Below are 25,964 nucleotides of genomic sequence, written 5' to 3' on the forward strand. Positions count from 1 at the left end.
AAATCCTCTTCATCAGATTGTTCTGAGCATTAAATGAAATGATAGAGGCCTGATGTATAAGTCAGTGCCTAGCATGTGAGGGCACAATCAGCAAACATTCCCCGCTGCCACTGTCGTCATCACCGACGTAATTATCGATTAGAATTTCCATAAAACCTCAAAAGCCTGAGGAGGGTGGTGGGTAAGCAGAAGAGGGAGTGAGTAACGGAAGGGGCTCACTCTGTCCACTGACTGTTTTCATGTCTCTCTCTTTTTTTTCCTTAATAGGAATGAATTCTTCCAAAACCAAACTAGAACTGCAGAAGCACCTGACAACATTAACTAATCAGGAGCAAGCGACTATTTTTGAGGAGGTTCAGGTACAGTCCTGGTTTTTAATTTCCAGAAGGAAAGAAAAGGCAGGCGGCTTCTCTGTGAAATGTTATTGATTAAAAAAAAAGAAAGCAAAACAGCCAAGTAGACCCGCCAGGGCCTGAGGAAGTGGCCCCAAGTTCCTCTTGGTTTAAGCTTTAACAGCCTGAGGATGGGAGCCAGGTCAGACCTGCAGATTCCTATCAGGGTTTGGTTTTCATGTGAAAAGAACTGAAGCAGCGGAGCCTTCCCTGAAAGAATGAGAGAAAGGGAATTATAAAGTGGAGAGAGCCTCAGGCCAGGAGACAGGGGTCTCCCTGGAGGCCACCAGCTCTGCCTGCCCATCTGCCTGCTCGGGGTTTCAGCCCTGCCTGTGGGAGTCTTAAGGATATAACATTTCATACATGAAATTGAACATAATTGTTCTTCCTCTCTCTTTCTCTCTCTCTCTCTCTCTTTTTTTTTCCAAATTTAAAACTGAGTTTAGATGATCTTCCCTAATATATTATACATCAAACCTAAACATAAAAAGAAAGTACAAAACAAAAGCCAGACTCCTGGGTTAAACCTGGAAACTTGCTCTCATCCTTGCGTTGAGATGCGGGTATCTCGGGGAGACCCCGCCGTGTGTGCTGGCATGCCTGCAGTCTGTTCATTATGAATCTTTAATGAGCTCATCAAAAATTTCAGGTCTGCGGTAGCCGAGGGCATTTTCTGTGGTTTCGTGGCAGTTTTCTAGGGAGGAGAGCATATCAGAAGAAAGCGTAAATCTCTTTCGTGGGGAGGACAGTGGCCGGGGTTCTGCAAATAGAGGGGTCCTGAAACAAAGCAAGGAGGCCAGCGAGTCTAGATGATATGTTCTCTCTCCTCCTCACTGAGGGAGAGGCTGTAGACAGATGATCTGGTTTCAGTTAAGAGCGAGTAAGTAAGGAGTCGTCTTTTTCTTTTTGGTCACATTTTAGAGTTCTCTTTCCCTTGATCTTCTGCAGTAGGATTGCGTATGTTTGTAGGAGGAAAGCATAGGAAGATTTATTTTAGATTTCAAAAATAGCTTAGAATGTAACTTTGACAATTTCCAATTGCCTTTAAATTTTCTTGTTTTCTTCTGCATCGACTTGAGACACACTGACTTGAGAGACACTGCTTTGTTTTTTTCTTTCAGGATCTTTAGATTCTAAGTACACGGTACTCTGACAAAGTTAATGTAATTTGTACTTGGAATTCCTAAATGGACGGACAGTTTGCTTCAATCTGATTGTTAGTGCGTTTATAATGGGGCCCTTTTCATCTGATGCTGGCCCACTTTGCTGTTTTAGTGCTCTCGAGTCACTTTGGGGAACATCTTTCTAGAAAGCATAGAAGAGGCACATTCCTCCCCTAATGTGAGTTTCTCTTCTTTTTTACTTAGACCGCACTGTGTAGCTTTCCCCCAAACAGTGTGATAAATCAGGGTGGATAATACCCCAGATATTCTTCTGCAGCAATGACAAGTTCCTGATGGATGCGATTTGGAGACTCTCCATGATGCATGCAAGTTTGAGACACTCAATACATTATGGCCAAGAGACTTTTCAGAGAAAATTCAGTGACAAAAGTTTGCTTAAAAGCATGCGTTCAGGAGTTTCCATTGTGGCTCAGTGGAAACAAATCTGATTAGCATCCACGAGGACACAGGTTCCATCCCTGGCCTTGCTCAGTGGGTTGAGGATCTGGCATTGCCGTGAGTTGTGGTGTAGGTTGCAGACGTGGTTCAAATCTCGAGTGGCTGAGGCTGTGGTGTAGGCCAGCAGCTACAGCTCCTATTTGACCCCTAGCTTCGGAACCTCCGTATGCTACAGGTGCAGCTCTAAAAAAAGACAAAAAAATTGCATTCAGTTAATATCCTAGGGCGCCCCCACGTGTGTTAGAGTAGGCTCTGTAATTTTGTTCACTGGCTTTGAAAAGCCAGTTTGTCTTCCATCATTGTAAATGTGGCTCTTCTTTGAATAATACAAATTTGACATAGTTCTCTTCTTCTGATGGCTTATTGGTAGTCTTGTTAAATTATTTCCTCAATGACCATACTTGGTTTATAAAATATATATAAAATATAAACCAAGTCACTAAGTTTCTTAAGTTGTAGTGCTTGCTAATGTGTTTGAAAATCATGCTTTTCAGAAAGATCATAAGGAAAAATATGGCTTTGCAGTGTTGTGAGACCTCTTATGAATAGAATGGTTAATATTTTCCTTTGTACAGCTTTTTCTGGAGAATAATTTGCTTCTGAGGAATTCTCTTAAGGGCAATTTTTTTTTTTTTTGGTCTTTTTGCCTTTTCTAAGGCCGCTCCCGTGGCATATGGAGGTTCCCAGGCTAGGTAGGGGTCTAATTGGAGCTGTAGCCACCGGCCTACACCACAGCCACAGCAACATGGGATCCAAGCCATGTCTGCAACCCACACCACAGCTCATGGCAACGCCGGATCCTTAACCCACTGAGCAAGGCCAGGGATCGAACCCGCTCATGGTTCCTAGTCAGATTCGTTAACCACTGAGCCACGACGGGAACTCCTCTAAGGGCAAATTTTTATAAAGCAGGTGTACTTACTATTGAAATTAATAGTAAGTATGTGATTACTTAAATCGTTATTAAAGCATACATATTCAGTGTTTTATAAATGTTTCCTGCAAAAAGAAAATGCAGCCCAAACAGAAGCATAAAGAAAAAGAAATCATGAATTACTATGCAAATGATGCTGGGGGTTATCACTGCTGCCAGCAAGCCGGCTTTGACTTTGAGCTCTGAGAGAACTTGGTGCCAGGTGGGTATGTGAGTATCCTGACCCTTCTCTTTCTACAAGGACTCATGACACTATAAAGTCACTTTTTAATTTATGATCTCTTTGAAATGTACAACTTGCAAACGTATCTAAGTGGGCGTAGGAGGTGGTGACCCCTTCTGGCAGGGTCTGGCTGGCTCCTCATGCTGCCCCCTGCTGGCTGAGTGCACATCGGTTGTCCTCAGGGGGAGAAATTGCTTTCAAGCCCAGTAGGGCTAGTAAAGAAAATGTCTCAAAGCCAAATTCTCTTCATCTGAATGAGTGTATTTCAGGGAATGACTTAATTCATACTCAGTAACTAAGTCAAGTAGATTTATACTCAGTGGATGTTAATAATGGATTAAATAAAATGACTTCACAAGTTAAAGATTACTGGAAGAACTTTGTTTTTACCTTGTGCAGAATATATATCAACTTGATTGGATTTTCTGTGGTCTTAAAGTGATTTCTTATAATTTTTCATTATAATTTTTTTTTTGCCATTTCTTGGGCTGCTCCTGCAGCACATGGAGGTTCCCAGGCTAGGGGTTGAACTGGAGCTGTAGCCACTGGCTTACACCACAGCCACAGCAGTTTGGGATCTGAGCTGCGTCTGCAACCCACACCACAGCTCATGGCACACCGGATCCTTAACCTACTGAGCAAGGCCAGGGATCAAACCCGCAACCTCATGATTCCTAGTCGGATTCGTTAACCACTGAGCCACAACGGGAACTCCTTTTTTTTGGCTGTGTCCTTGGTACATGGAAGTTCCTGGACGAAGGATTGAACCTGCAGCACAGCAGTGACCTGAGCTGCCACAGTGTCAATGCCAGATACTTAACCTGTTGTGCCCCAAGCGAACTCCTGGAAATTGATTTTTGAATTGCTTTTACAACCAATTTCTAGTCCCCCCCCCCCCCCCCCCCCGTAGAAATGAAGTTAAGAAACTTGTAACAAAATTGGCTCTGTTACCTTAACAGGCAGTTAACTGTATTATATTGTTATTTTTTAAGAACAAAATATAACTATAGAAAAGTGCTCAAATGAGTGGTGTATAGTTCAATGAAATAAAAAAAATTTTGAAGAATAATTGATTCATAATCTTACGTAAGTTTCAGGTATACCGTGTGGTGATTCGCAATTTTTAAAGGTTATAGTCTATTAATAGTTACTGTAAAATGTGGGCTGTATTTCAGTGAATTTTTATAAGATGAATCCACCTGTGCAGCAGCCCCCAGATTGGGAAATAGAGCATTTCCAGCCGCTGAAACCCCCCCCCCTCGGTACTGGCCCCAGGCGCCCACCATCCTGACTCCTTACACTGTAGGGTAACTTTGAGAAGCAGCTTAATTTTGACTGCAAAGAGATAGGCTCCAACTTGATTCCCTGTTGTTCCCCTCAGACTTTGCTCTTTGACTCATGAATGTTCATAAAATTAAATCACCTTTAGGCATAATGATGTGCCCCACTGCGGCACGGTGAGGTCCCATGGGGGGCATTAAGGGGATGACACCTTGATAATCATTTTCTCTCAGTAAAAGCTTAGCCCCCTAGTCATGTTTTAATTGTTTTTTTTTTTGTTTTTTGTTTTTGTCTTTTCTAGGGCTGCTCCTGTGGCATATGGAGGTTCCCAGGCTAGGGGTCGAATTGGAGCTGCAGCCGCCGGCCTACGCCAGAGCCACAGCAACTCTGGATCCGAGCTGCGTCTGTGACCTACACCACAGCTCATGGCAACGCCAGATCCTTAACCCACTGAGCAAGGCCAGGGATCAAACCTGAAACCTCATGGTTCCTAGTCGGATTCGTTAACCACTGCGCCACGACCGGAACTCCTGTTTTAGTTATTTTAAGCATGGGCTTATTTCTTGACCTGTGTGACACCACAGACATGGCCTTCTCAGCTTCACTGACTTTCCTCTATGATGTTTAATGAGCTCCGTGATGCAGGGTTTGGGCAGCTGCTGTGGCAGTACTTTGTGCTCAGTTTAGTCTCATTTTCTGTCCATTTGTAGTTTCTTTCTTGTGTATATTGAGGATAAGTATTAATAATGTCTCTCTTATTACTGCGTTCTTAGCTTTTTTTTTTTTTTTTTTTGCTTTTTAGGGTCGAACCTGCAACATATGGAGGTTCCCAGGCTAGGGGTCCAGTCGGAGCTGTAGCTGCCGGCCTACACCTCAGCCACAGCAATGCAGGATCCGAGCCACATCTGCGACCCACACCACAGCTCACGGCAACACTGGATCCTTAACCCACTGAGTGAGGCCAGGGATCGAACCCACAACCTCATGGTTCCTAGTTGGATTCGTTTCCACTGTGCCATGATGGGAACGCCTTTTTTTTCTTTTTTTTTTTTTTTACATTTTGAAGTAGTGATTGTGAAGACTTTCTCTAGGAAAAATAGAGATTTTCATGTGAGAGCAGCTCAAGGTTTAATTAAAGAGTAGGAGAAGTAAGAAAGGGGCCGTTCTTGGGTGCCTGCTCAGAGACTTCGTAATTCTTGTCTACTCTTCTTTCCTGGACTTAAAAAAAAAAAAAAAAAGACTTATTTTTTAGAGTAGTTTTAGTTTTACAGAAAAAGTGGGTGGAGCTGCAGAGAGTTCCCATAGAACTTCTCATATTCCACCCCCTCCCCCAAGCCAGTTTTCTCCATCAATGTGTCATTTTAGTGTGTACCATTATTAAAATTGATAAGTTAATATTGATGCATTTTTAGTAACTGAAGTCTGTGGTTTCCATTAGAGGTAACTTGGTGGCGTACATTGTGTGGGTTCTGATAAGTGTTTAATGGCAGCTATTCACCATTCTGGTAGCATACAGAATCGTTTCCCTCCCCTAAAACTCCTCTGTGCTCCCCCTCACTCTCCCCAACCCCCAACTCCAGGCAGCCATACTGTCCCGATAGTTTTATTTTTCCAGGACTTCATATAATTGGAATCATATAGTATGTACCCTTTTCACATTGGCTTCTTTCCCTTAACAACATGTGTCTGAGGTTCCCCCATGTCTTTTTATGGTTTGCTAGCTCATTCCCTTTTAGTACTGAGTAATATTTCATTGCATATACCACGGTTTATCTATTCACCTGTCGAAGGACTTCGGGTTGCTTCTGAGTTTTGGCAACTAGGAATAAAGCTGCTGTACACATTCTTGTGCAGGCTTTTGTATGGTCATGTATTTTCAGCTCATTTGGGTGAGTACAGAGCAGTGCGCTTGCCGGATCACATCCTGGGAGCATGATTGGTTTTGTAAGAAGCTGCCAAACTGGCTCCCCCAGTGGCTGTACCACTTCACGTTCCCACCGGCAGTGGGTGAGAGTTCCTGTGGCCTCCTGGGCTTTGGGCCCAGCGTATTCAGCATATCTGCATAACTTCCTGAGGTCGGCAGAGTGAAAGGTGGGTTGTGGGACACGACTACCACTTTCCTTTTTTGAAGACCCGATGGGACCTTTCTCTGGAGAAATCTGCTTGTTGCATAAAACATGTGAAAAATGTATACCATCAGGGTTCATGGCTTGGCATCCAGATTGAGAGCATCTGTTCTAACCTTTCAAATATTTTAATCCTTAAATCTGAAAGGTGAAAGAACAGGAAGTCCTCCCTGAAAACAACTTCTAATCATTTACCATTATTTCCTTGAGTAACAGGAACAACTTATCCTTTCAAATGATCTCTGCCAAAGAGGGACTGTTAGAAGGTCTGGGTTAGCGTTACCTCTGCTTCTACAGCCTGTGACATGGAGAGTAAAATCGGTCCTTAGTTATTAGCTGGGCAGCTGAGAGCTGCTTCGACCCACACTCAGATGCTTGTGCAGTTGATCCATTTATTACACCGTGACTTTGTTTTAAAGGGCAGGCTAGAGCTTTGGAGTAGGGTGAGATGAGGAGCAGGGCAATGGATCGTTGTCATTATACAAACATGTTTCTAAAATGTGTAGACTAGAAGCTTTGTGTATCTCCAGAGTAATTCAGTTTTGTTTTCTTCATACTCAGGGAAAATGATTAAATACATTAAATTAGATGGTCTTCTAAAAATGAAATGGTATTTTACCTTTAAAGAATTTGGGAGGCGGAGGAGACCTCGCAGTAGATACCGTGTGTAATTTTCATTTGAGCAGATGGAGAAGCGAAGATTGAATGATTTGATCACACTTCTAGGCAGCACCTTGAACCTGCTTGACCTGATTTCTAGTCCAGTGTGCTTTGTCACTGCCTTGCCTGGAAAAATAAAAGGCATACAAAGAATTTTTTTAAAAAAAGAAATAAAAAGAAATTAAGTCCGTGCTATGAAGTTTTGTGAGCAAGTGCGTGCCTTGCGGGGCTTCCAGAAAGTGCTTTATGACAGACATGTGGAAGGAATCGTGACCTTGGATCCAGTTGCTGTTTTCCTTTCCAGTTCCCGTAACCATAAGAGCTTATATGTGTGTAGCCATTATGGCCCTTGACCTCCGGGTGTTTACACAGATTTTGTCCTTTTCTTATGTTTTCAAGACTGTTGACTTAATATTTTGACTAGGTCTTTATCTGATGTGAAATCTTTATTTTAGGTATAAGGACATCACAGGTCAAAATCTACATTTGGCCCACTGGCCCCGTTCTTCTGTTTCTTTTAAAAAATTATCTCCACTTTTAGGATCTTTGGTGCCCCCTAGTGAGATGATTGGGTAAGAACACTAGCTGGTGAATGGAAGCTGTAAGCATTTTCAAAGGGATGGTTTACCAGTTTTGGTGACTGTTAAAAATTAATGTTATATATTCTTTTTTTTTTTTCTTTAAGAAATTGAGACCAAGAAATGAGCAGCGAGAGAATGAATTGATTATTTCTTTCTTGAGATGTTTATATGAAGAGAAACAAAAAGTTCATGTCCATATTGGGGAGATAAAGCAGGTATGGCATTTTTCTGTCTTAAAATTTTGCCAGGACACTGTGTGAAACAGAGTTTTGAGGATTTTCTGGAGCTTTGAACCCTCTTTTTCTCCCGTTATTTTATTTCCACTTTTTACACCTGTAGAGAAGATTGGGGAATATTTAGACTGTGATTGGAAGGTGAGGGAAGTTTGTGCGCATTGCAGTGAGGCACGGTGTCGCTCTGACCGGGGGACTGGCGTAGAGCGTCAAGGACGAAGTTTACGAGCAGATGCTACCAAGACAAGTTACTTGACCTGCATGAGTTAGTAATGTCTGTTACTTATCCTCATCTTTCTCCCTGATGAAATGGGAGTGACATTGGACAGCCGCCTCTAGAATTACATAAGATGCCTGGAAGTTCTGTGTAAAGAAAATGCAGTGTGAACAGAAGATAAGCACTACTGACAAATCACTTATATCGTTAGCCTGGTTTATGGGCTGTTCAGATATAGAGCTTCCATTAATTCCACTTTGCATGTTGGCAGTAGTGTCAGCTCCCATCCTCTCTGTTCACAGCTTGGTTTCGCTTTTCTGTGCAAGGGGTGCTGTGTCAGAGGCTGGGGTAGCCTGCAGGTCTCTGTCGTTGAAGAGCTTTGAGGTTGGGATTCAGTAAACTTGGGGCAAAGGACCATTTTCCTACCGCTTTTGGACTCAGTGTAAGTCAATTCGTGACAATCACCATAGCTTCTGAATGCGTGTTTGATATGTAAGTTACTGGTAGGCCAGAAAACTTAGAGAAAAATCGGTGAAGGATGTTCAAAATGATCTTTAATTTCCAAAAAAGTATATTGTCTTTTTCTTTTTTTTAAAAAAGAACTCTTCCTGGGCGCTTGTTCTAAAGACACTTTAATGCTCAGTGCTCTTTTCCCTGTAAACAGCCTCTGCCTTTCCGGTAACCTGACTGGGATGCAGTTTCACCTGGTGCACACACAGCAGCGCACCCCGCTTGATCTCTGCCTCCTAGTGGGCTTTGGCAATTGTGCACTTTTCCTGAGCTCCTGGTCACGTACCGTGGCCAGCATTGTTTTTCATGTCATCGACCAGCTGTAGGGCCCCTCAGCTGTGACCCTGATGTCAGTGCCCTGTGGCTTTGTCCTTTGTGTGGATGTCCCTCCCTTCCCAGCTGGTTGCTTTAAGATAACGTGCAAGCCCTGTGCAGCTTCTGTTCACTTTTGGACGGGCCCCCACAGTCTGAGTGTTCAGTTCATTCTCTAGTTCACTCTTCAGCCAATTTCTTTTCAGTTTCTTTTTCTGATATCCTTTCCTTTTGTCTCTTGTGCCACCGATGGTTTTTCTGTGTTCTGATTTTCTTTTTCCTGAGTCAGTCTGTCTTGTTTAACAGGAAATTGATAATTTTCAAGTACTTTGTAACTGTTCGAAAGCAGAATGAAGCATTTATGGTGGATGGAAAGTTCTGACCCAAGTGCAGTCTCATTGTTCTGGAAAAGGGTAGTGTCTTTGTGATTTGAGCATAGAGTACTACACTGGAGAAATAGATTTAATTATATTTTCATTTGGAAACAGAGGGTTTAATGTCAAGGAGATGAAGCCTCACAAAGTGGAACTGGTGTCTGAGCATCCTTTCACTTGAGGTTTCTAAACATTCTGTCACCCAGGAGGGCTGTGTCTTTGCCTGCAAAGAAGTTCCTCTGATCCCCAGATGTGGTCGGGTGTCCCTCAGGCCGGACGCTTTCTTGGGCTCTGAGTGCAGCTTTTCAGAGCAGCAGCTGCTGCGCAGAGTGATCCCATGAACTTTTGAGAGTCATTTACAGGTTCTTGCTCTCACTCTCTTACCAGATACCACATGGATTTCATTACCTTCTTGTTACTCCGAAAAATGCCTGTAACCTTTGAAAATGTGTTATGACTTGGCCTAAAGAGAGGTAGAACTGTGGCCTGTGTCCACAACCTTCAAAGGCAGGCAGAAGACACTGAGCACAGTCTCAGAGCGGTGCTTCTCAGAGCCGTGGGGCCACCACGCTGTGTGCGTTTTTCAGACTAACATGTTAGCGTTGGATAGCTGTTAGAGGAATCATTTCATAAAGCAGAAAACAAACTGAATGAATCCTTTGATTGTATGCGGAGGAGTCAGTTTAGGCAAAGATCTATAAAGTTGAGAGGGTATTAGGTTTTAATCAGTGGATATATCATTTCTACTTGTATTCACTGAGCTGGTACAAAAATTAACAACTACCACTGAGTGAATGTTTGCCATGTACTAGATAGAGTTCTAAGTCTTTATGTGAATTAATCCATTTTTTTCCCCTACAACAGCTCTTTTGCAGTAGGTGGTATAATACTCATGTTAGAGACAAGGGCATGGGGAACAGAGGGCAAGTCGTTTGCTAGGCAGTGTTGAGCCCGTGTGTCTGAGGTCCAAGGACATTATCTTAATCATGTGCCCTTTAGGAGTGTAGCCAACAATGTTTAATGTTACAGAAGTACTCAGCAGTTTGCCTGAGTGCATTATCCAGTAGGTAAGTTTTTCTTTTTTTTTTCCCTGACATTTTATCACGAAAATTTCAAACATACAAAAAAGTTGAAAGAGTCACACAGCACTCCTATGCCCATCATCTGGAGGAAACCATTTTTAACATTTTGTTATGTTTGCTTTCCCGTGTATGTATCCTTATTTTGATGTCTTTCAAAGTAAGTTTCTGTACTAGCATTCTTCTTCTTTTTTTTTTCTTTTTTTTGTATTTTCTAGGGCTGCACCCATGGCCTATGGAGGTTCCCAGGCTAGGGGTCTGATCGGAGCTGTAGCTGCTGGCCTTCACCAGAGCCACAGCGATGCAGGATCCGAGTCATGTCTGCAGCCGACATGACAGCTCGTGGCAACGCCAGATCCTTAACCCACTGAGCAAGGCCAGGGATCGAACCTGCAACCTCATGGTTCCTACTTGGATTCGTTAACCACTGAGCCACGACGAGAACTCTATGTACTAGTCTTCTTGATCCCTGAACCCTTTAGTATGCGTATCAATACCTAGAATTCAGTATTTGTTTACAATTTTTTGGAGATAAAATTTACACGTAGTAAGCTGCACAGATCTCGAGCGTACCATTTGTTGAGTTTGGAGGATTTTGTACATTCAGGTAGCCCACATCCCTGTCAAGATACAGGACATCTCCATCATGCCAGCAGGTACCCCCACAGCAGTCCTCACTCCCTCCCTCCCCCAGGCAACCACTGTTTTATTTTTTTTTCCACCATAGATTCGTTTTGCCTGTTCGGGAACTTTTTGTAAGTAGAATCATACAGTATCTTCTCTTTTGGTTCAGGCTTCTTTCACTTAGCAGAATGTTTTTGATATTCATCCTTGTTGTTGCATAAATCATTAATATGTTCCTTTTCATTCCATTGTGTCACAAGCATGGTTGATTTCTCCATTCCCCTTGTGACGGACACCTATGCTATTTCCAGGTGCTGGTTATTGTGAAAAGGCTGCCAGTGGATGGGTTGTGACACCCCTGGATGGTGGGTTCTGAACTGGGAACCCAGAGTATGTTGTTCCTTTCCTTTGAAAAGCTAATGGTAGTTGCCTTTGTACCAGAAGCTGTGCCTGATGCTTTTACATGCTTTACCTGCTACGCTCACCCCACAGCACTATGCTTACATCTTGAGGTCGGTTTCAGTTCACAGGAGAGGAAGTTGTGGCTCAGAGAAAGCAGCTTGCACAAGGCCGCGGCTAGCGAGTGACTGTCTCTGATCCAGCCACAGAGCCCGAGCTCTAAACTGCTTTGTTAACGGATTGGTTTCTAAGCACATTTCTTCATTTCTTTTGGAGGAGACAGAGTCGGTCTTTGAGGCAAATGTATTTCTTGGACTTGCAGTCCTGTTGCCAAGGAGCAGCTGAGAAGAAGTCACAGAAAGAATATGACCTGGGGTCAAGAAGATGCATCCTAGAGGTTTTTCAGTCCTTTAAAAAGGAAGGAGGCCTACGTGACTTAACTTTCCATTGTTCCACTTTTTAGGCATCACAGATTGCAGCGGAGAATATTGGAAGCGAGTTACCACCCAGTGCCACTCGGTTTAGACTAGATATGCTGAAAAACAAAGCAAAGAGATCTTTAACGGAGTCTTTAGAAAGTATTTTGTCCCGGGTAAGTGGTATGATTCGTCCTAATTTAAGTTGACTCACGTTTTGAGAGAACATGAGATTCAGTTCTTTGCTTTTACTCCATCAGGGTTCATTGTAAAGTATAGGAGGGTAAAACCTTTTTAATGTCTTCTTAGTCTTAGAAAATTGTTACCTTTAAAGTTCAGTTTTTAACTTGGTCTGGGTTTTTAAAAATCATTATTGGAGTTCCCTGGTGGCTTAGAGGCTAAAGGAACTGGCATTATTACTGCTGTAGCTCGGGTTGCTGCTCTGGCACAGGTTTGATCCCTGGCCTGGGAACCTCTGCATGCTGAGGGCATGGCCAAAAAAATAATCACTCTTTTGTGTTATATCATATCCCATGGAGTTTCCCAAAAGAATGTTGTTTGTGGGGCAGCCCCTATAAAGAGCATGGATCAGATACGTCAAAGTGTGGGTTCCATTCTCCCTGGTGTCACTAGGTACAACTTAAAAATTCTTGTTGTCAGCTTCTGTTGCTGGTGTCTCAAATTGCCTGTAGCAGGATCTGCAAACTATGGCTCTTGGGCCAGATACCAGTCACTTCTTATTTTTGTAAATAAAGTTTTGTTAGAACACAGCCACATCAGTTCATTCGCCTTTTGTCTAAGGCTGCTTTTCTACAGAGTCAAGTAGTTGACCCAGACACCATATGGCCCACAGAGTGTAGGAGATTTATTATCTGGCCCTTTACAGAAGAAGTTTGTGGCCTGCAGCCTCTACAGGAAAAATAAAATGTGCATCTGTACCAATCTGGAAGTTCTTGAAGAAATTCCTATCACCCCCTACTTACCTACTCCCCCCTCCCATGAGTGTAAACACCCCTGACGATGGCACTTCTAAGAAGCAGATGTTTGATTTTCTCTCAAAGTTCCACACCTTTCAAGAGTTTACAATATCTTCTTTTATTTCTTTTTTATTTCATGAACTACTTCGTTTGAAACAAGCTTTATTTTTTTGGTGAAAGTTAAATTTTATTTTGTGTGAAGATGTTTCTGAGAGTCTTACAGCATCCTTACAGATAATTAAAGACAGTTCATTTACAGAACTGGTGCTGGGGTGGGGCTGCCTCTGTCTCCCAGACGGAGAGCTTGGGGTTGGCGTGTGGCGGGCTGGAGGCGAGGGTTGTGGAGCGCATGCCCTCCAGCACTTGCTTTGCTTCGGAGACGCGTTGTCTCTTCCCTTGCCCATCATCCCTGCCAAATGATGAGCCCACCAAGTGCTTTGGAGCATTTAGGTTGGTTTAAAAAATAGAAAAAAGTCGGGAACGTCAATTGTCTCATATGTGCGCAGCAGCGTTTCTCAGTAGGTACGTTTTTCCTGAGCTTATTGAAATAGACCAGATTGCTTCTAGCGGATGCCTTTGCAAAAGCCTCAGGGGTCATAACTCCACTGCTTTTCTTTCGTAGGGTAATAAAGCCAGAGGCCTCCAGGAGCACTCCACCAGCCTGGATCTGGACAGCTCCGTGTCTAGCACATTAAGTAGCACCAGCAAAGTAAGCACATTTCTCTTTATCTGACAACCCTGCAGAAACCAGCAAATGGGTCTTACTCATCTCCTAGGTACAGGGCCTATCAGAGGACAGCAGAGCTCTCCTCACCTGCAGCTGGGAGAAGTTTGGTGCTTCCGGATTTCATGGTGCAGGTGGAGGGCTGGGTGTGCAGTTCTGCTCCAACAACAAAATCGTGTCCTCCCAGGCAGATGGTCATGCTCTAAGATGCTGAGACCTAAGTCATCACAAAACCATCAGTGGATTTTTTGAAGTGGATTTTGCAATGAAATCTAAGTGAAATATTAAGAATAATTCAAATTGTGACCACCTCAAAAGTGGGTTTGTGAGTTCTGAGCAGTGTGCAGCTCACACTCCTGAAACTAGCTTTATTCTCTGGTTGGCTCTGTGATTATAATTAAACATCACTGTTTTATAAATAAATAGCCAAGCCTCACCCCTCACGTCTGCCACGAAGCATAGCTTTGTGATAATGAGCAAGCCAGCGGTCCTCTTTGGTAACAAGCCTGTGTCTGTGTCCTAGTTTTCATCTCTTGCTTTCTAAACATACCAAGCATATTTCAAACGGGTTAGTTCAACTTTTTAACCACCAGAAGAGTGGATTTCGGGTTTTGTGCTGGGGAGCACAGAGGTCAGCTTTCCTTCTGTAACCGGACCAGAGTGTCCCGGGATGGAAGAGAGAGGGATGGCCAGCTCCTGAGGAATGGCTTCCTTCACCACAGGGAGAGAAGTTCTTCTGCCTCCCCGCAGGCCTGTGGCTTTCCAAGTGTTTTAGGCCATAACCAACAGTGATTTTACACATTCACCATTGCAGAATGGTTCACCAACATACATTTACACTCCCACATGAAATTGAAAGTTCACAAAACAATATTTACGGTTAAGTATCGTGTGCTACATACTGGTATCTTCTATTGTTTTTTTTTGTTTGTTTTGTTTATTTTTTGTCTTTTTAGGGCCACACCTGTGGCATATGGAGGTTCCCAGGCTAGGGGTCTAATCAGAGCTGTGGCTGCAGGCCTACGCCAGAGACACAGCAACGCAGGATCCGAGCCGGGTCTGCGACCTACACCACAGCTCACGGCAACACCAGATCCTTAACCCACTGAGCAAGGCCGGGGATCAAACTCGAAACCTCATGGTTCCCAGTATGATTCGTTAACTACTGAGCCACGACGGGAACTCTGTTCTATTGTTTTAAAAAGTTCATGGCTGACCACTGACTTTATATCACTCATACTAAGATGTTAAAGTCTATCGTTTGAGAAACACTGCCTTAGTCAAGTGCTTTCTCAAATGCTAAGGTGCATCTTTCGTGGGGCCTGGTCAAAGTGCAGACTCCGATTCAGTAGGCCTGGGATGAGTCTTGAAAGCTGAAGTTCTGGCAAGCTCCAGGGTGATGTTGACACCGCTGGTCTGTGCGCCGCTCAGGGAGGTAAGGCTCTAGTGACCCGTCTTCTGAATATGCTTTTCGAAGTTAGGATCTAGTGGAACAGAGCGCCATCTGCCCTCCATCCTCTCCTGAAATTCGTTTGAAGTTTGGAAGCATTATGGTTTTTTTATCTCCTGGATGCAGATGAAGAAGGCTGAGCCCCTGCCCTCTAGGAACTAATCTGGGAGGAGAGAGATGACGGGTGCATCAGGGTAGAGTAGCTGTGAGCCTGAGAGTTCCAGTAAGAGCCAATGGTACCTTAGTGGTCACAGCACCAAGGGGAAGGGAAGCTACTTCTGGTTAGTGAGACCAGAGAAAGCTTGGGGAGGGGAGCGATGATGCTTTGGAAGTAAATCTAACTGTGAAAAACTCGTGTCGCTCAAGTAACTTTTCTAGCATATCTGATTGCTTGTTTTCTATTCTTCAAATCACAGAGCTAGGAATATACACATAGCTAGACTTTCTAGGGTAATTCTAAGGGAAATACAACTTTTCAGAAGCCGCCTGTGTGTATTTCAAGTGTGGCTCTGTATGCTCTTTTTGGTTCATCCTGAGCTGGGAAACTATGCTAAAGGTGTGCTTTTATGTAACTGGATCTCTTCTAGTAAATTGATTGGAAGCAGAGAACCTGAACATCTGGCAGCCTTTCCAGGTGTAAGATTAACCTAAGGGTCAGCTCTTCATGTAATGTGGAAGGATGTTAATGAGAACTGAGGTGAATAGGTTTGCGTGGTGGAGTTGCTGCTGTGTTGTCTTAGACACATTTTTAAGTCCTTAAAACACTCTTTGTAACTATAGAGTCTTGAAGAATGAAAAGTTGAAGTTATAATTCAAAGTGATGGGCATTCTATAATGTGTTGGGAAATAAGTTTTTAAAAATCTTAGTTTCTACAAAGTTAAGTGTATATAACCTCTCTCTCCAATACCGGTTATCTAGAAGGCACTCAACTATCTATGGATCAAATGAACAGATGGAGTTTAGACTTTCCAGTCCACCACTAGATGCGTTCATTCCTTTTTACTCTTTTTTCTTTTTTTTCCCCCTTTTTAGGGCTGCGCCTGCGGCATATAGGAAGTTCCCAGGCTAGGGATTGAATCAGAGCTATAGCTGCCAGCCTACACCATAGCTCACAGCAATGCCAGATCCCTGACCCACTGAGCGAGGCCAGGGATTGAACCCACATCCTCATGGATATTAGTCCCAATTAATTTCCTTTGCACCACAATGGGAACTCCCCCTTTCTACTCTTTTCATAGTGATTTATTTATCTCTTCTAGCAATTTCACTAAGGACGAGCTGGTCCACTTCTTTTTATTTTATATTTTTTGATTTGAGATAAAAAATATTTTCCCCTAGCTCACACCCTGGGCATGCAGTGCTAAGTGAGAGTGGTGGTAGTTTGTTCCTTCGAAAAAGTATGCGCCTTAAGAGCCTACAGTATTAAAAGATTGTCATGATTCTCAACAAATGTTTGAGTTCCCACTCAGTAACTTCACTGATAAAACAATGACTTATATCTGTATTATATTTTACGGTGACCAAGTACTTTTAGTTTTATTATCTTGCTGAATTCTGAGATAAATTTTTACCTATACCCTTTTATAGATGAGGAAATTTAAGTGCAGGAAGAAATAATTTGCCTCGAATCATGGCAGTAAGTGCCTAGAGAGAAATCTTCCATTTATAAGAATAATAGAGGATGTAATTTTGAACCCTCAAGATCACGAAATTAAATCTAAACATTAGGTAAAATTTAGAGAGAGCCTTAAAATGTGGGTCTAACATGTATGATGAGCAGGTTGGCCGAGATAGAGCCCTTGATTTGTATAAACAGTACAGACAAGTTGCACAATACTCACTATACTTATAAGCAGTAGTAAAGAGATGTGTTTTCTGTGGAGGTCTCTGGTGGTGCAGCTGGTTAAGGATCAGGTGGTGTTACTGCAGCAGCCTGGTTTCTGCCATGGTGAGGGTGTGGATTTTGGTTGTTGTTGGTTTTTTTTTTTTTTTTTTTTTTTTTAGGGCTGCACTCATAGCACATGGAGGTTCCCAGGCTAGAGGTCTAATCGGAGCTACAGCCTACCTGCCGGCCTACACCACAGCCACAGCAATGAGGGATCCGAGCCGTGTCTGCAACCTACACCACAGCTCACAGCAACACTGGGTCCTTAACCCACCGAGTGAGGCCAGGGATCAGACCCGAATCCTCATGGGTCCTAGTTGGGTTTGTAACCCGCTGAGCCGCAGTGAGAACTCCCTGTGGTGTGCGTTTGATCCCTGGCCCAGGAACTTGCACGTGCCACAGCCTCAGCCAAAATTTTTTTTTTCCCAGAAAGATCTATTTCAGCTTTGCTTTAGGACCGTTCCGTGTTATAATTGACGTCCTTCACATTTGCACTTGGGCACTTTCTCATGTCCCGCACACCAGGATCTTGTCTCCGATGAGCAGGCATTTACAAGGCCTTTTCCCCTTACGCTTCTGGTGGCCTCTCGATGGCCTTCGAATCAGATGCGCCCACATACTGCGATGTTTTCCTGCGGCTGGAATGAGAGACTGGTGAGTCCCGTGATGCGTCTGATGTGCTGTCTGTCTGCTGCCAGGAGCCGTCTGTGTGTGAAAAGGAGGCCCTGCCCATCTCCGAGAGCGCCTTCCGGCTCCTCGGCTCCTCGGACGACCTGTCCAGTGACCCCGAGGGCCAGCCCACGGAGGAGCCGGCCCTGCCTTCGCCGCAGCAGGGCTTCCGGAGGCGAGCCAACACCCTGAGTCACGTGCCCGCGGAGTGCCCGGAGCCCCCGGAGCCCGCCCGCGCCTCTCCAGGGCCCTCGCAGAGGAAGCTTGTGAGGTACCACTCAGTGAGCACAGAGACGCCTCACGAACGAAAGTAAGATTTGTTTAAGCTGTTGATTGCTTGTGTAGGTGGCCGGGGCAGGTCTGTGACGGACCAGGTATGTGCCTCCCAGGCGTGTTGATTGGGTGAAAGAGGAAGCCGAGTCAGCTGTCACTGTGGGCTTAAAAAGGGGAAACTGGAGGCAGGGACGCATCCCTCCCACCTTCCTCCCTTGGGAAACACGTAGATGTGTGAGATGCTTGTCATTTCTTCACGTGCAGGGACCGTGAGGAAGCAGGCGAAGCAGCAGAAATGGCCCGTCACATGCATAAGGGTCACTCCGGCCACAGTGAGGGGCAGCCCTGATTGTGGGGAACGTGGCGACGGGCCAGCAGGTGAACGGGCCTCTCGGAGACCTGGGCCAGAGATGCGGAGATGGGTCCCCGGCAGAGCACGAGGCAGCGGGGTTCTGTCCCCGCTCCGTCCCCACCCAGCCGGGACCTGGGCAAAGTTGCCTGACTTCACTGTATGACTCAGTGGGATCAGATGGTCTTGAGATCTTCAGTGTGAAAATTCTAGATTCTTCTAACAAGATTTGCGAGTTTTAATAATTGGGCCCTCGTGAGCAGTTGGGGTTTCCTGCTTATAGAGATGGGTAGGCAGTCCAGGAGCTGTTCTCCCATTCCCTTGTAGGGACCCTCAGCAGTTAATTTGACAAGTGTAGAAATCGTGAATGACACAGAGGTATCTTTAAAAATCACTTTAGGAGTTCCCACTGTGGTGCAGTGGGTTAGGAATCTGACTACAGCGTCTCAGATCACTGCAGAGGCACAGGTTCAGTCCTTGGCCTGGCACGGCAGGTTAATGGGTCTTATGGTGCTGCCACTTGCAGCGCGTGTTGCAGCTGTGGCTCAGATTCAGTCCCTGGCCTGGGAAATTCCATGTGCTGAGGGTGCTGCCGTAAAAAAAAAAAAAAAAAAAAAATCCCTTTAGAAATCTTTAAAAACTGTGTGCAGCTGCCACCTCCTGCCTCTGACTGGGGACAGCAGAAGCCAGGGTGTGTGTCCTGGTGCAGGCCTGCACAGATGCAGGAGTGTCCGCACAGGGGTGTTTGAGGTGTCCACAGTCTTAGTGGTGCGGGAGAGCCTCCCCGCTCTGTCCCCGCCTCCTTCTTTGCAATTCTGCTGGATAACTGGGATCCCAAAGCAGGACATGCTTCAGCAGCTAGTGTTCAGTTGTGTGGTGTTTTACAGACAAGCATAATTTGAGGCTTTATGTGTTCTCATCATGTGTCTTAAAACCCTGTGCCTGCACTTCTTTATTCTGCCTCTTCGCTGTGCTCAGCCCTCTCTTCCCAGCATTTTCGTGATGATGGGAACCTTCCTGTCTGGGGACTCCTAGTGTTCTGGCTCAGCCCAGCTGTTTCACGCAAGCCAGAGGTGGTAGGAAGCTGGAATCCCTGACGGTCCATTTCCCCCTCCCCCGAAGGCTCGTGCGAGGCGTGGGTGATGAGGGGGACGTGGAACTGTCACCCCCACTTCTCCAGCATTCCTCATTTGCTTTGCGTCCCCCTCGTGAACTCTCTGCTCACTTACGCACAGGAAATGAGACTTCGACATTCAGGCAGGGTATTGTTCATTTTAAAGAGAGCTGTATTTTTAAAACTCTGGATTTTGTTTTGCTTTCCTTCGCTTTTGTTTTAATTAAAAAAATTTCTGTTCCCTGCCAGGTCCCATAAAGGAAGTAGAGCAGACGGGTCTCTTGGGCTCATAGACACGTGATCAAGAGGGACCTTTCTCTTTACTGCCTTTGCCAGTGGGCGGCGGGGTGCAGAGGAGGAGAGCACCCCTAACTCTGACAGCTCCTTTGCTGCCCAGACGCCTGTTTCGACATGTGTCCTCTGCGTCTCCTGCCTGGCTCCCTCCCTTCTCCCTCTAATCCCTGCCTTCTCTCTAATTGCTGTTTAGTGGGGATCGTCCACCTGTTGGCGAGTGTAAAAGTCCCTCAGGTCAGTCTTCAGCTCCTGCTCCTCCACCTCGGCTTAACCCCTCCGCCTCCTCGCCCAATTTTTTTAAGTACCTCAAACATAACTCAAGTGGAGAACAGAGTGGGGATGCTGTGCCAAAGAGGTGAGCCAGCCACCTGCATGGCCAAGTTCAATGTCGTTCGTCTTCCTGGGACGCTCACACAGAGGGTGTGCTGAATGTCCGTGCAAGGGCCCGGGGCCACCGCTTGTCTGCGTGTGTGTGTCTGGCTTTGGTTTTATTATTTTCAGTCCATCATTGCAATCTGCTTAATTGTACTGTTGATTAATTTCCTAAAAATCATTATGAGAACAGTTTTGAAAGCAAGATTTTTTTATATACTTATTTTCATTTCCCCCTGACCAAGTACACACACACACTCACACTCAGCAACTATGCTCGATCGTATGCATGGCAATTTGTGCCAATCAGAAACCCCCTCATTAATTTTGGAAAATTATTTTCCCAGTCTGGAAGGAAAGAGTCATTTTGGATGATGGACTGATTTTTTTTAATTGTTGTTGTTTTTGTTTTATTCTGCTAAGAAGGCTTAACATGAGACCTGTTCTCTTCACAAATGTTTGTTAATGTGTTCACAGTGTTACTAACCCTGGGCACAGTGCTGTTAGCTGTGGGGACAGGGTTGTACAGCAGATCCTTAGAATGTATTCCTCTTGCATAACTGAATGGACTGATGTTAATTAATTCATTGATTCCATTCATTCAAAATAGAATTCTTTGACTGAAAATGAACATTGTCTCATTTGTAAATATTTAAAATTTCTCACCTGCTTTAATTTTCTTGGCATTAGAACTATGAAAATGTTCCTTTTACTTTGAAGCTTATGTTTTATACTTTGTGTGTTTGTGTTTCTTTATTCTAAACTCTTTTTTCAACCAAACTCTCAGCATCTCCTACCGTAATGCCCTGAGGAAAAAACTTCATTCTTCTTCCTCTGTGCCAAATTTTCTAAAATTTCTGGCTCCTGTAGATGAAAATAACACCTCTGACTTTATGACCGCAAAAAGGTAGGGTTTAATTTAGATCTGTCAAGTCTGGGTAGAAGTGTTGATTGTTAGACCTACTGGGGTTTTTCAGCTGTTCTTTTTGCCATTTGAAAACTCGTTTTTACTAGATCTGTTGTATCTTCTTTCTTATACTTTTTTCGTACTGAATGCGATTTTGAAAAATGAGTCAACCTGTTATCCAGTTTTGACTGGGATTAGTTTATTAATGTTGTCATTTTTAGCAAATTAAAGAAAGTCTTATTGAAAAACTTATGGTGGGAGTTCCTGTCGTGGCGCAGTGGTTAATGAATCCGACTAGGAACCATGAGGTTGCGGGTTCGATCCTTAGCCTTGCTCAGTGGGTTGAGGATCTGGCGTTGCTGTGAGCTGTGGTGTAGGTCACAGACTCAGCTCAGATCCCGAGTTGCTGTGGCTCTGGTGTAGGCTGGCAGCTACAGCTCCGATTAGACCCCTAGCCTGGGAACCTCCATGTGCTGCGGGAGCAGCCCTAGAAAAGGCACAAAGATAAAAAAAACAAAAAACAAAACTTATGGTCTCCGGAGGAGACAGTTTGGGGGGTGGGGGGATGTGCTTGGGTTATGGGATGGAAATCCTGTGAAAATGGATTGTTATGATCATTATACAACTACAGATGTGATAAATTCATTTGAGTAATAAAAAATAATAATAATACAAAAAAAAAACCTTGTAAAAAAAGTAAAGCAAGTCTTAGTGTTTCTGGGTATTGAGCATCTTTGGCTGTCAGTAAATCAGATGTCTAATCTGTAAGTTCTGGTGATTGATTAGTTGTGGGTATGTCCTCAGGTGTAGGTTACAAGAGCTTCCCAAGGTTGTCTAGTGAATAGGGAGAGAATTAGTGATTGGGGTTGTATTTATGTATACTGAAGAATATGCTGTTTTGTAGTTTAAAACATGCAGATGTTAAAACAGTCATCATTAGCAAGTGACTGCATGGTTACTGCACTTGCTGGTTCTGTGTAATTTAACTTTTTTTTGTTTTTTGTTTTTGTGGTGATCCTTGGAGCTACAGGCCTCTGCCAAGAAAATCTCCCCACACACAGACTAGTGGGGATTGTGGCCTTGATGACAACGCCCCCTTTAGGCAGGTTCTCTTTTCTGAAGTGGCCCCGGGAGAGGCCCAGTGGAAGCCAAGATCTGTAGAGCAGTTTTCTTAATGTCTTTTATGATAGAAATAAATTAAGGACATGTAACCTTACGCTTTTTTTTTTTTCTTCATAAAAAGCACCCTGCAAGAAAGCAGTCCAGTAGGAGTGTTGCCCCACTGCAAGCTTGATTTGACCAAGTCTGTTTTTATCTAGTTATGTTTGCTTGTACCAAGATGATTTATAATTTAGTGCTTTGTTAAAAAGACAACAAAAAGTCGAGCTAAAATACCTGTTTCTATCTCCCACCAGTCACAAATAATTTGTCTTGTAATTTTAGGGACTTTGAATCTAAAGCCAACCATCTCGGTGACTCCCCTGGGACCCCGGTAAAGACACGGAGACACTCGTGGAGACAGCAGATCTTCCTCCGAGTGGCCACCCCACAGAAAGCCTGTGATTCCTCTGGCAGATACGAAGGTGAGGCCCACCCCTGATGGAAAACTAGATTCTTGCGCAAGTTCCATCTGTAGCAAAAGTGCATTTGGTGGAAGAAGAGGGGAAATGAGGTTTTTTTTTTGCTATTTCTAGGTCCACACCTGCAGCATATGGAGGTTCCCAGGCTAGGGGTCCAATCAGAGCCATAGCTGCCAGCCTACACCAGAGCCACAGCAACGCGGGATCTGAGCCGCATCTGTGACCTACACCACAGCTCACGGCAACGCCAGATCCTTAACCCGCTGAGCAAGGCCAGGGATCCAACCCGCATCCTCATGGGTCCTAGTTAAGTTCGTAACCCTCTGAATCACAATGGGAACTCTGGAAACACATTAAATTACACATGTGAGACCTGAAGACATATCCGATGTAAAGTGGTAACGTTATTTTTGTTGCCTTTACTGAGGTTGGAGCTCTGGTGTTTATTTAGCTTCCTATACCGATGGTTCCCCAGCAGGAGCGATATAAAGGAGTGCTGCTGGATTTATAAATTCAGTAAGATTTAAAAAAAAAATTTTAGTAAATGGAATTATTTCAGTTTGTCTCAATTAAGAAAGTTTTGTTTTAAAGATTTCATTTTTATGTTATAGATTGCCTGCTAGTGTCCAACAGCCACGTTTTGTAGTAACCCAGCTCTTCTTAAACTTCTTTTAAAATTCTAGGCCAGAAGGGTCTGCTAAGGTAGTGGCTGTAGAAAACACCAGGCTTGTAAAACACACAGCTCCTGATGGGAACTCTGGCCTCTGGGGAAACTCTGGCACCTGCAGGCCCACCCCCGGGCTCCTCTGTGCCTGTGTCTGGAAGTGTAGCGAGTTTCCAGATGGACACAGGTGTCTGTCTCCCAGTCGGCGTTTGAAGGGCCTGAGTCAGAAGGGTAGCACGTGCTGATAAGTGCTTGCTTCTCTGGAGAGCCCCCCAAGGTGAGGGGCGAGGAGAGGAAGCAGGAAGAATGGCACAGTTGGTGTCTTGAGTTCTTTTTTTCCAAGGCAAGGCAGGAAACTTTTCAATTGGGTTTGTCTGGAAATATTGTAAGAAATGAATATTTAGCTCCAAGTTGTATTCTCATCAATGACGTCTGCAGTTGACAGGGTTCTGTGGTGACCTCTGGGCCCTCTGACACGGCTGGGTGAAGGCTTTGGGGACGAGGTGGGATATTGGTTGTTGCTGCAGAGGTCAGAGCTCTGAGCAGGCCCCGCCAGCTCCCTGCATGCTGGGCATCGTGGTTTCTAGGCCGCTGGGCACAGAGCACTTGCTGGGGTCCATCCTCCCGCGCGGAGCGGCACTCCTAGTGTTCAAGAGCACCCCAGCGCCTCTTGTCAGGGCTCCCAGGATCACCCGCTTGTTTGCAGGAAAGCGGGGAGCTGGCCTGTTCACTGTGGGAGGGTCTGAGGTGGTCAGGAAGGTGAACTTAGGGAGAGCATTTAGAACTCAGTTAGGGGAACCTCCTCCGTAAGCAGGGGCAGAGGTCTGCGCTCAAGTCCCAGATCTCCCCCTTCGGAGCTGTGATCCGGAACAAGCTAATTCCTCACCTGGGATATAGGGTTAATCATGCCACGCTGATTAGGGTACGGGAACATGTTTTTAACTGACATTTTATTTAAATGTGGACAGATTTCATAAGATTCAAGAGAAAATTAGGGATGCAAATGTTTCTAGTATAAAGTCACCTCCCATGTGTGAAAGTCCCTCTGGTTCCCCCCACTGGAAACCTTTCTGGCCTCGGCACCTCCACAGGGGGGCGCTGTGGAGCAGAGCTTGGCTGCTCCATCCAGCACTGGAGCCCCCGGGGAGCTGCTGTGCTGAGAGGCCCGGGCTGGCGGGGATGGCTGTGTGCTCTTCCCTGGCCGCCGTGGAGAGTCCACCTACTGCAGGGGACTCTTCCTCCCAGGTCCTGGCAGTGCCGGGTTGAGGGTGGGGGCACAGGATAGGAAGGAGGGAGGCCCAGGAAGGGGGCACACACAGAGCTGAGCTGTGATTTGTGATAGAGGCAACAGAACAGCAATAGCACCAGAAGTGGAGTTTCACTCTTGGACAGCAGGGCTGCCGTGTCACGGTGCCACACTGCATGGGGACTTGTGGAGGGTGAAGTGCTGTGTGGTGTCTTTAATGTATTCATACATGTCACGTGTAATGATAACATTTTTAAAACGGTGGCTGGGAGAGTGTTAAGGGCTGGGGCTGACTCTGAAGCAGCCTGTTGCCTCCTAGAGCAGCTCTGTGGTTTCAGATGTGCTTCCTTCCATTGAGCCCAGCCCTGTCTGCCTGTGTTTCCCTCCCCGGGTTCCTTCTGGCCTCGGCGCCATGCAGTGCACGCTTGCTTACCCTTCCTGGTCCTCAGAGGACGGCGGGTCCCACAGGCGCTTCTTCCTCTAAGGCTCTTCTCCGGGCTCGTTGCCCTCGTTCCTTCGTCCTGGCACGGCTTTCTGTTGAGTCTCTTCTAGTCAGAGTCCTGTCCTCTGAGTGTCCTTGGTCCCCGTGGGACCCACAGCCCAGTCTGCGTCTCTTCCTTCCACGAATGGCTGCTCTTCTCTGGATGCAGGTCACCTTCATAAGCTGTCTCTGCTTTAGGTAATTAACTCACATTCCTGGCTCTTAGCGGATCTTGTCCTTTGGGGCACGACCTGTTATTTCAAAGTTGGACTGATTCCTAGCTTCACTTGAGAAAGGCTTTTTAAGGTTTTTATCTAGTTTGTACCCGTGAAGTGTTATATCATCAGCCAGTCCTTTGGGGGCGGTTTTGAACTTGATTCTGGTGATGAGCTGTGTAAAGCTGATGCGCTCTGCCCTCTGCATCTCTTAGTGATTGATTAAGTGCTGAGCACAGCAGGCCTGTGTGGGTGCTGCTCCTGCCCTTCCTCCTCCACAGATGTCACCGATTCTTCATGTCCCCAACTGCAGCTGCTGTCGGTTTTCCCACCATGTCCTGCAGGGGGGTGTCCTTAGGGAACCGACGCAGCACCAGGTGATGCCACAGCGCAGCACCCACTGGGCCCCTTTGAGCAGGGCTTCTGCTGAGGCCCCCGGCTCTCACCACACTCAGGCTACGCCCTCCTGAGGCCTTTGCACCGGCTCTTCCCTCTGCCTGGAACGCCCTTCCAGTGGCCCTGAGACTAACTCCTTCACCTGCTTTGCTGAAAACCACTTTTTTTTGGTCTTTTTAGGGCCGCACCCATAGCATATGGAGGTTCCCAGACTAGGGGTCCCATCAGAGCTACAGCTGCTGGCCGACGCCAAAGCCACGGCAACACAGGATCCGAGCCTTGTCTGCAATCTAAACCACAGCTCATGGCAACGCCAGATCCTTAACCCACTGAGCGAGACCAGGGATTGAACCCACGTCCTCGTGAATGTCAGTTGGCTTCGTT

General features: G+C 45.3%; 1 protein-coding gene across 4 annotated transcripts in view; it reads left to right on the forward strand.

Moving 5' to 3' along the window:
- The window catches only part of TBC1D1 (TBC1 domain family member 1), a 220,152-nt gene that overhangs the window by 122,874 nt on the left and 71,314 nt on the right, over positions 1 to 25,964 (forward strand). For 2 of the 4 annotated variants that reach the window (XM_047798075.1, XM_047798078.1), the window contains 8 exons: positions 268 to 359; positions 7,924 to 8,034; positions 12,031 to 12,159; positions 13,583 to 13,669; positions 17,719 to 17,999; positions 19,913 to 20,074; positions 20,879 to 20,998; positions 22,442 to 22,581. In XM_047798075.1, coding sequence (XP_047654031.1) covers positions 268 to 359; positions 7,924 to 8,034; positions 12,031 to 12,159; positions 13,583 to 13,669; positions 17,719 to 17,999; positions 19,913 to 20,074; positions 20,879 to 20,998; positions 22,442 to 22,581 — 1,122 coding nt within the window. The remainder of the gene's footprint in view (positions 1 to 267; positions 360 to 7,923; positions 8,035 to 12,030; positions 12,160 to 13,582; positions 13,670 to 17,718; positions 18,000 to 19,912; positions 20,075 to 20,878; positions 20,999 to 22,441; positions 22,582 to 25,964) is intronic. The other 2 variants (XM_047798076.1, XM_047798077.1) reach the window with 2 other exon arrangements.

Source organism: Phacochoerus africanus, chromosome 10 (genome assembly GCF_016906955.1).
Source record: "Phacochoerus africanus isolate WHEZ1 chromosome 10, ROS_Pafr_v1, whole genome shotgun sequence".
Taxonomy (NCBI): domain Eukaryota; kingdom Metazoa; phylum Chordata; class Mammalia; order Artiodactyla; family Suidae; genus Phacochoerus; species Phacochoerus africanus.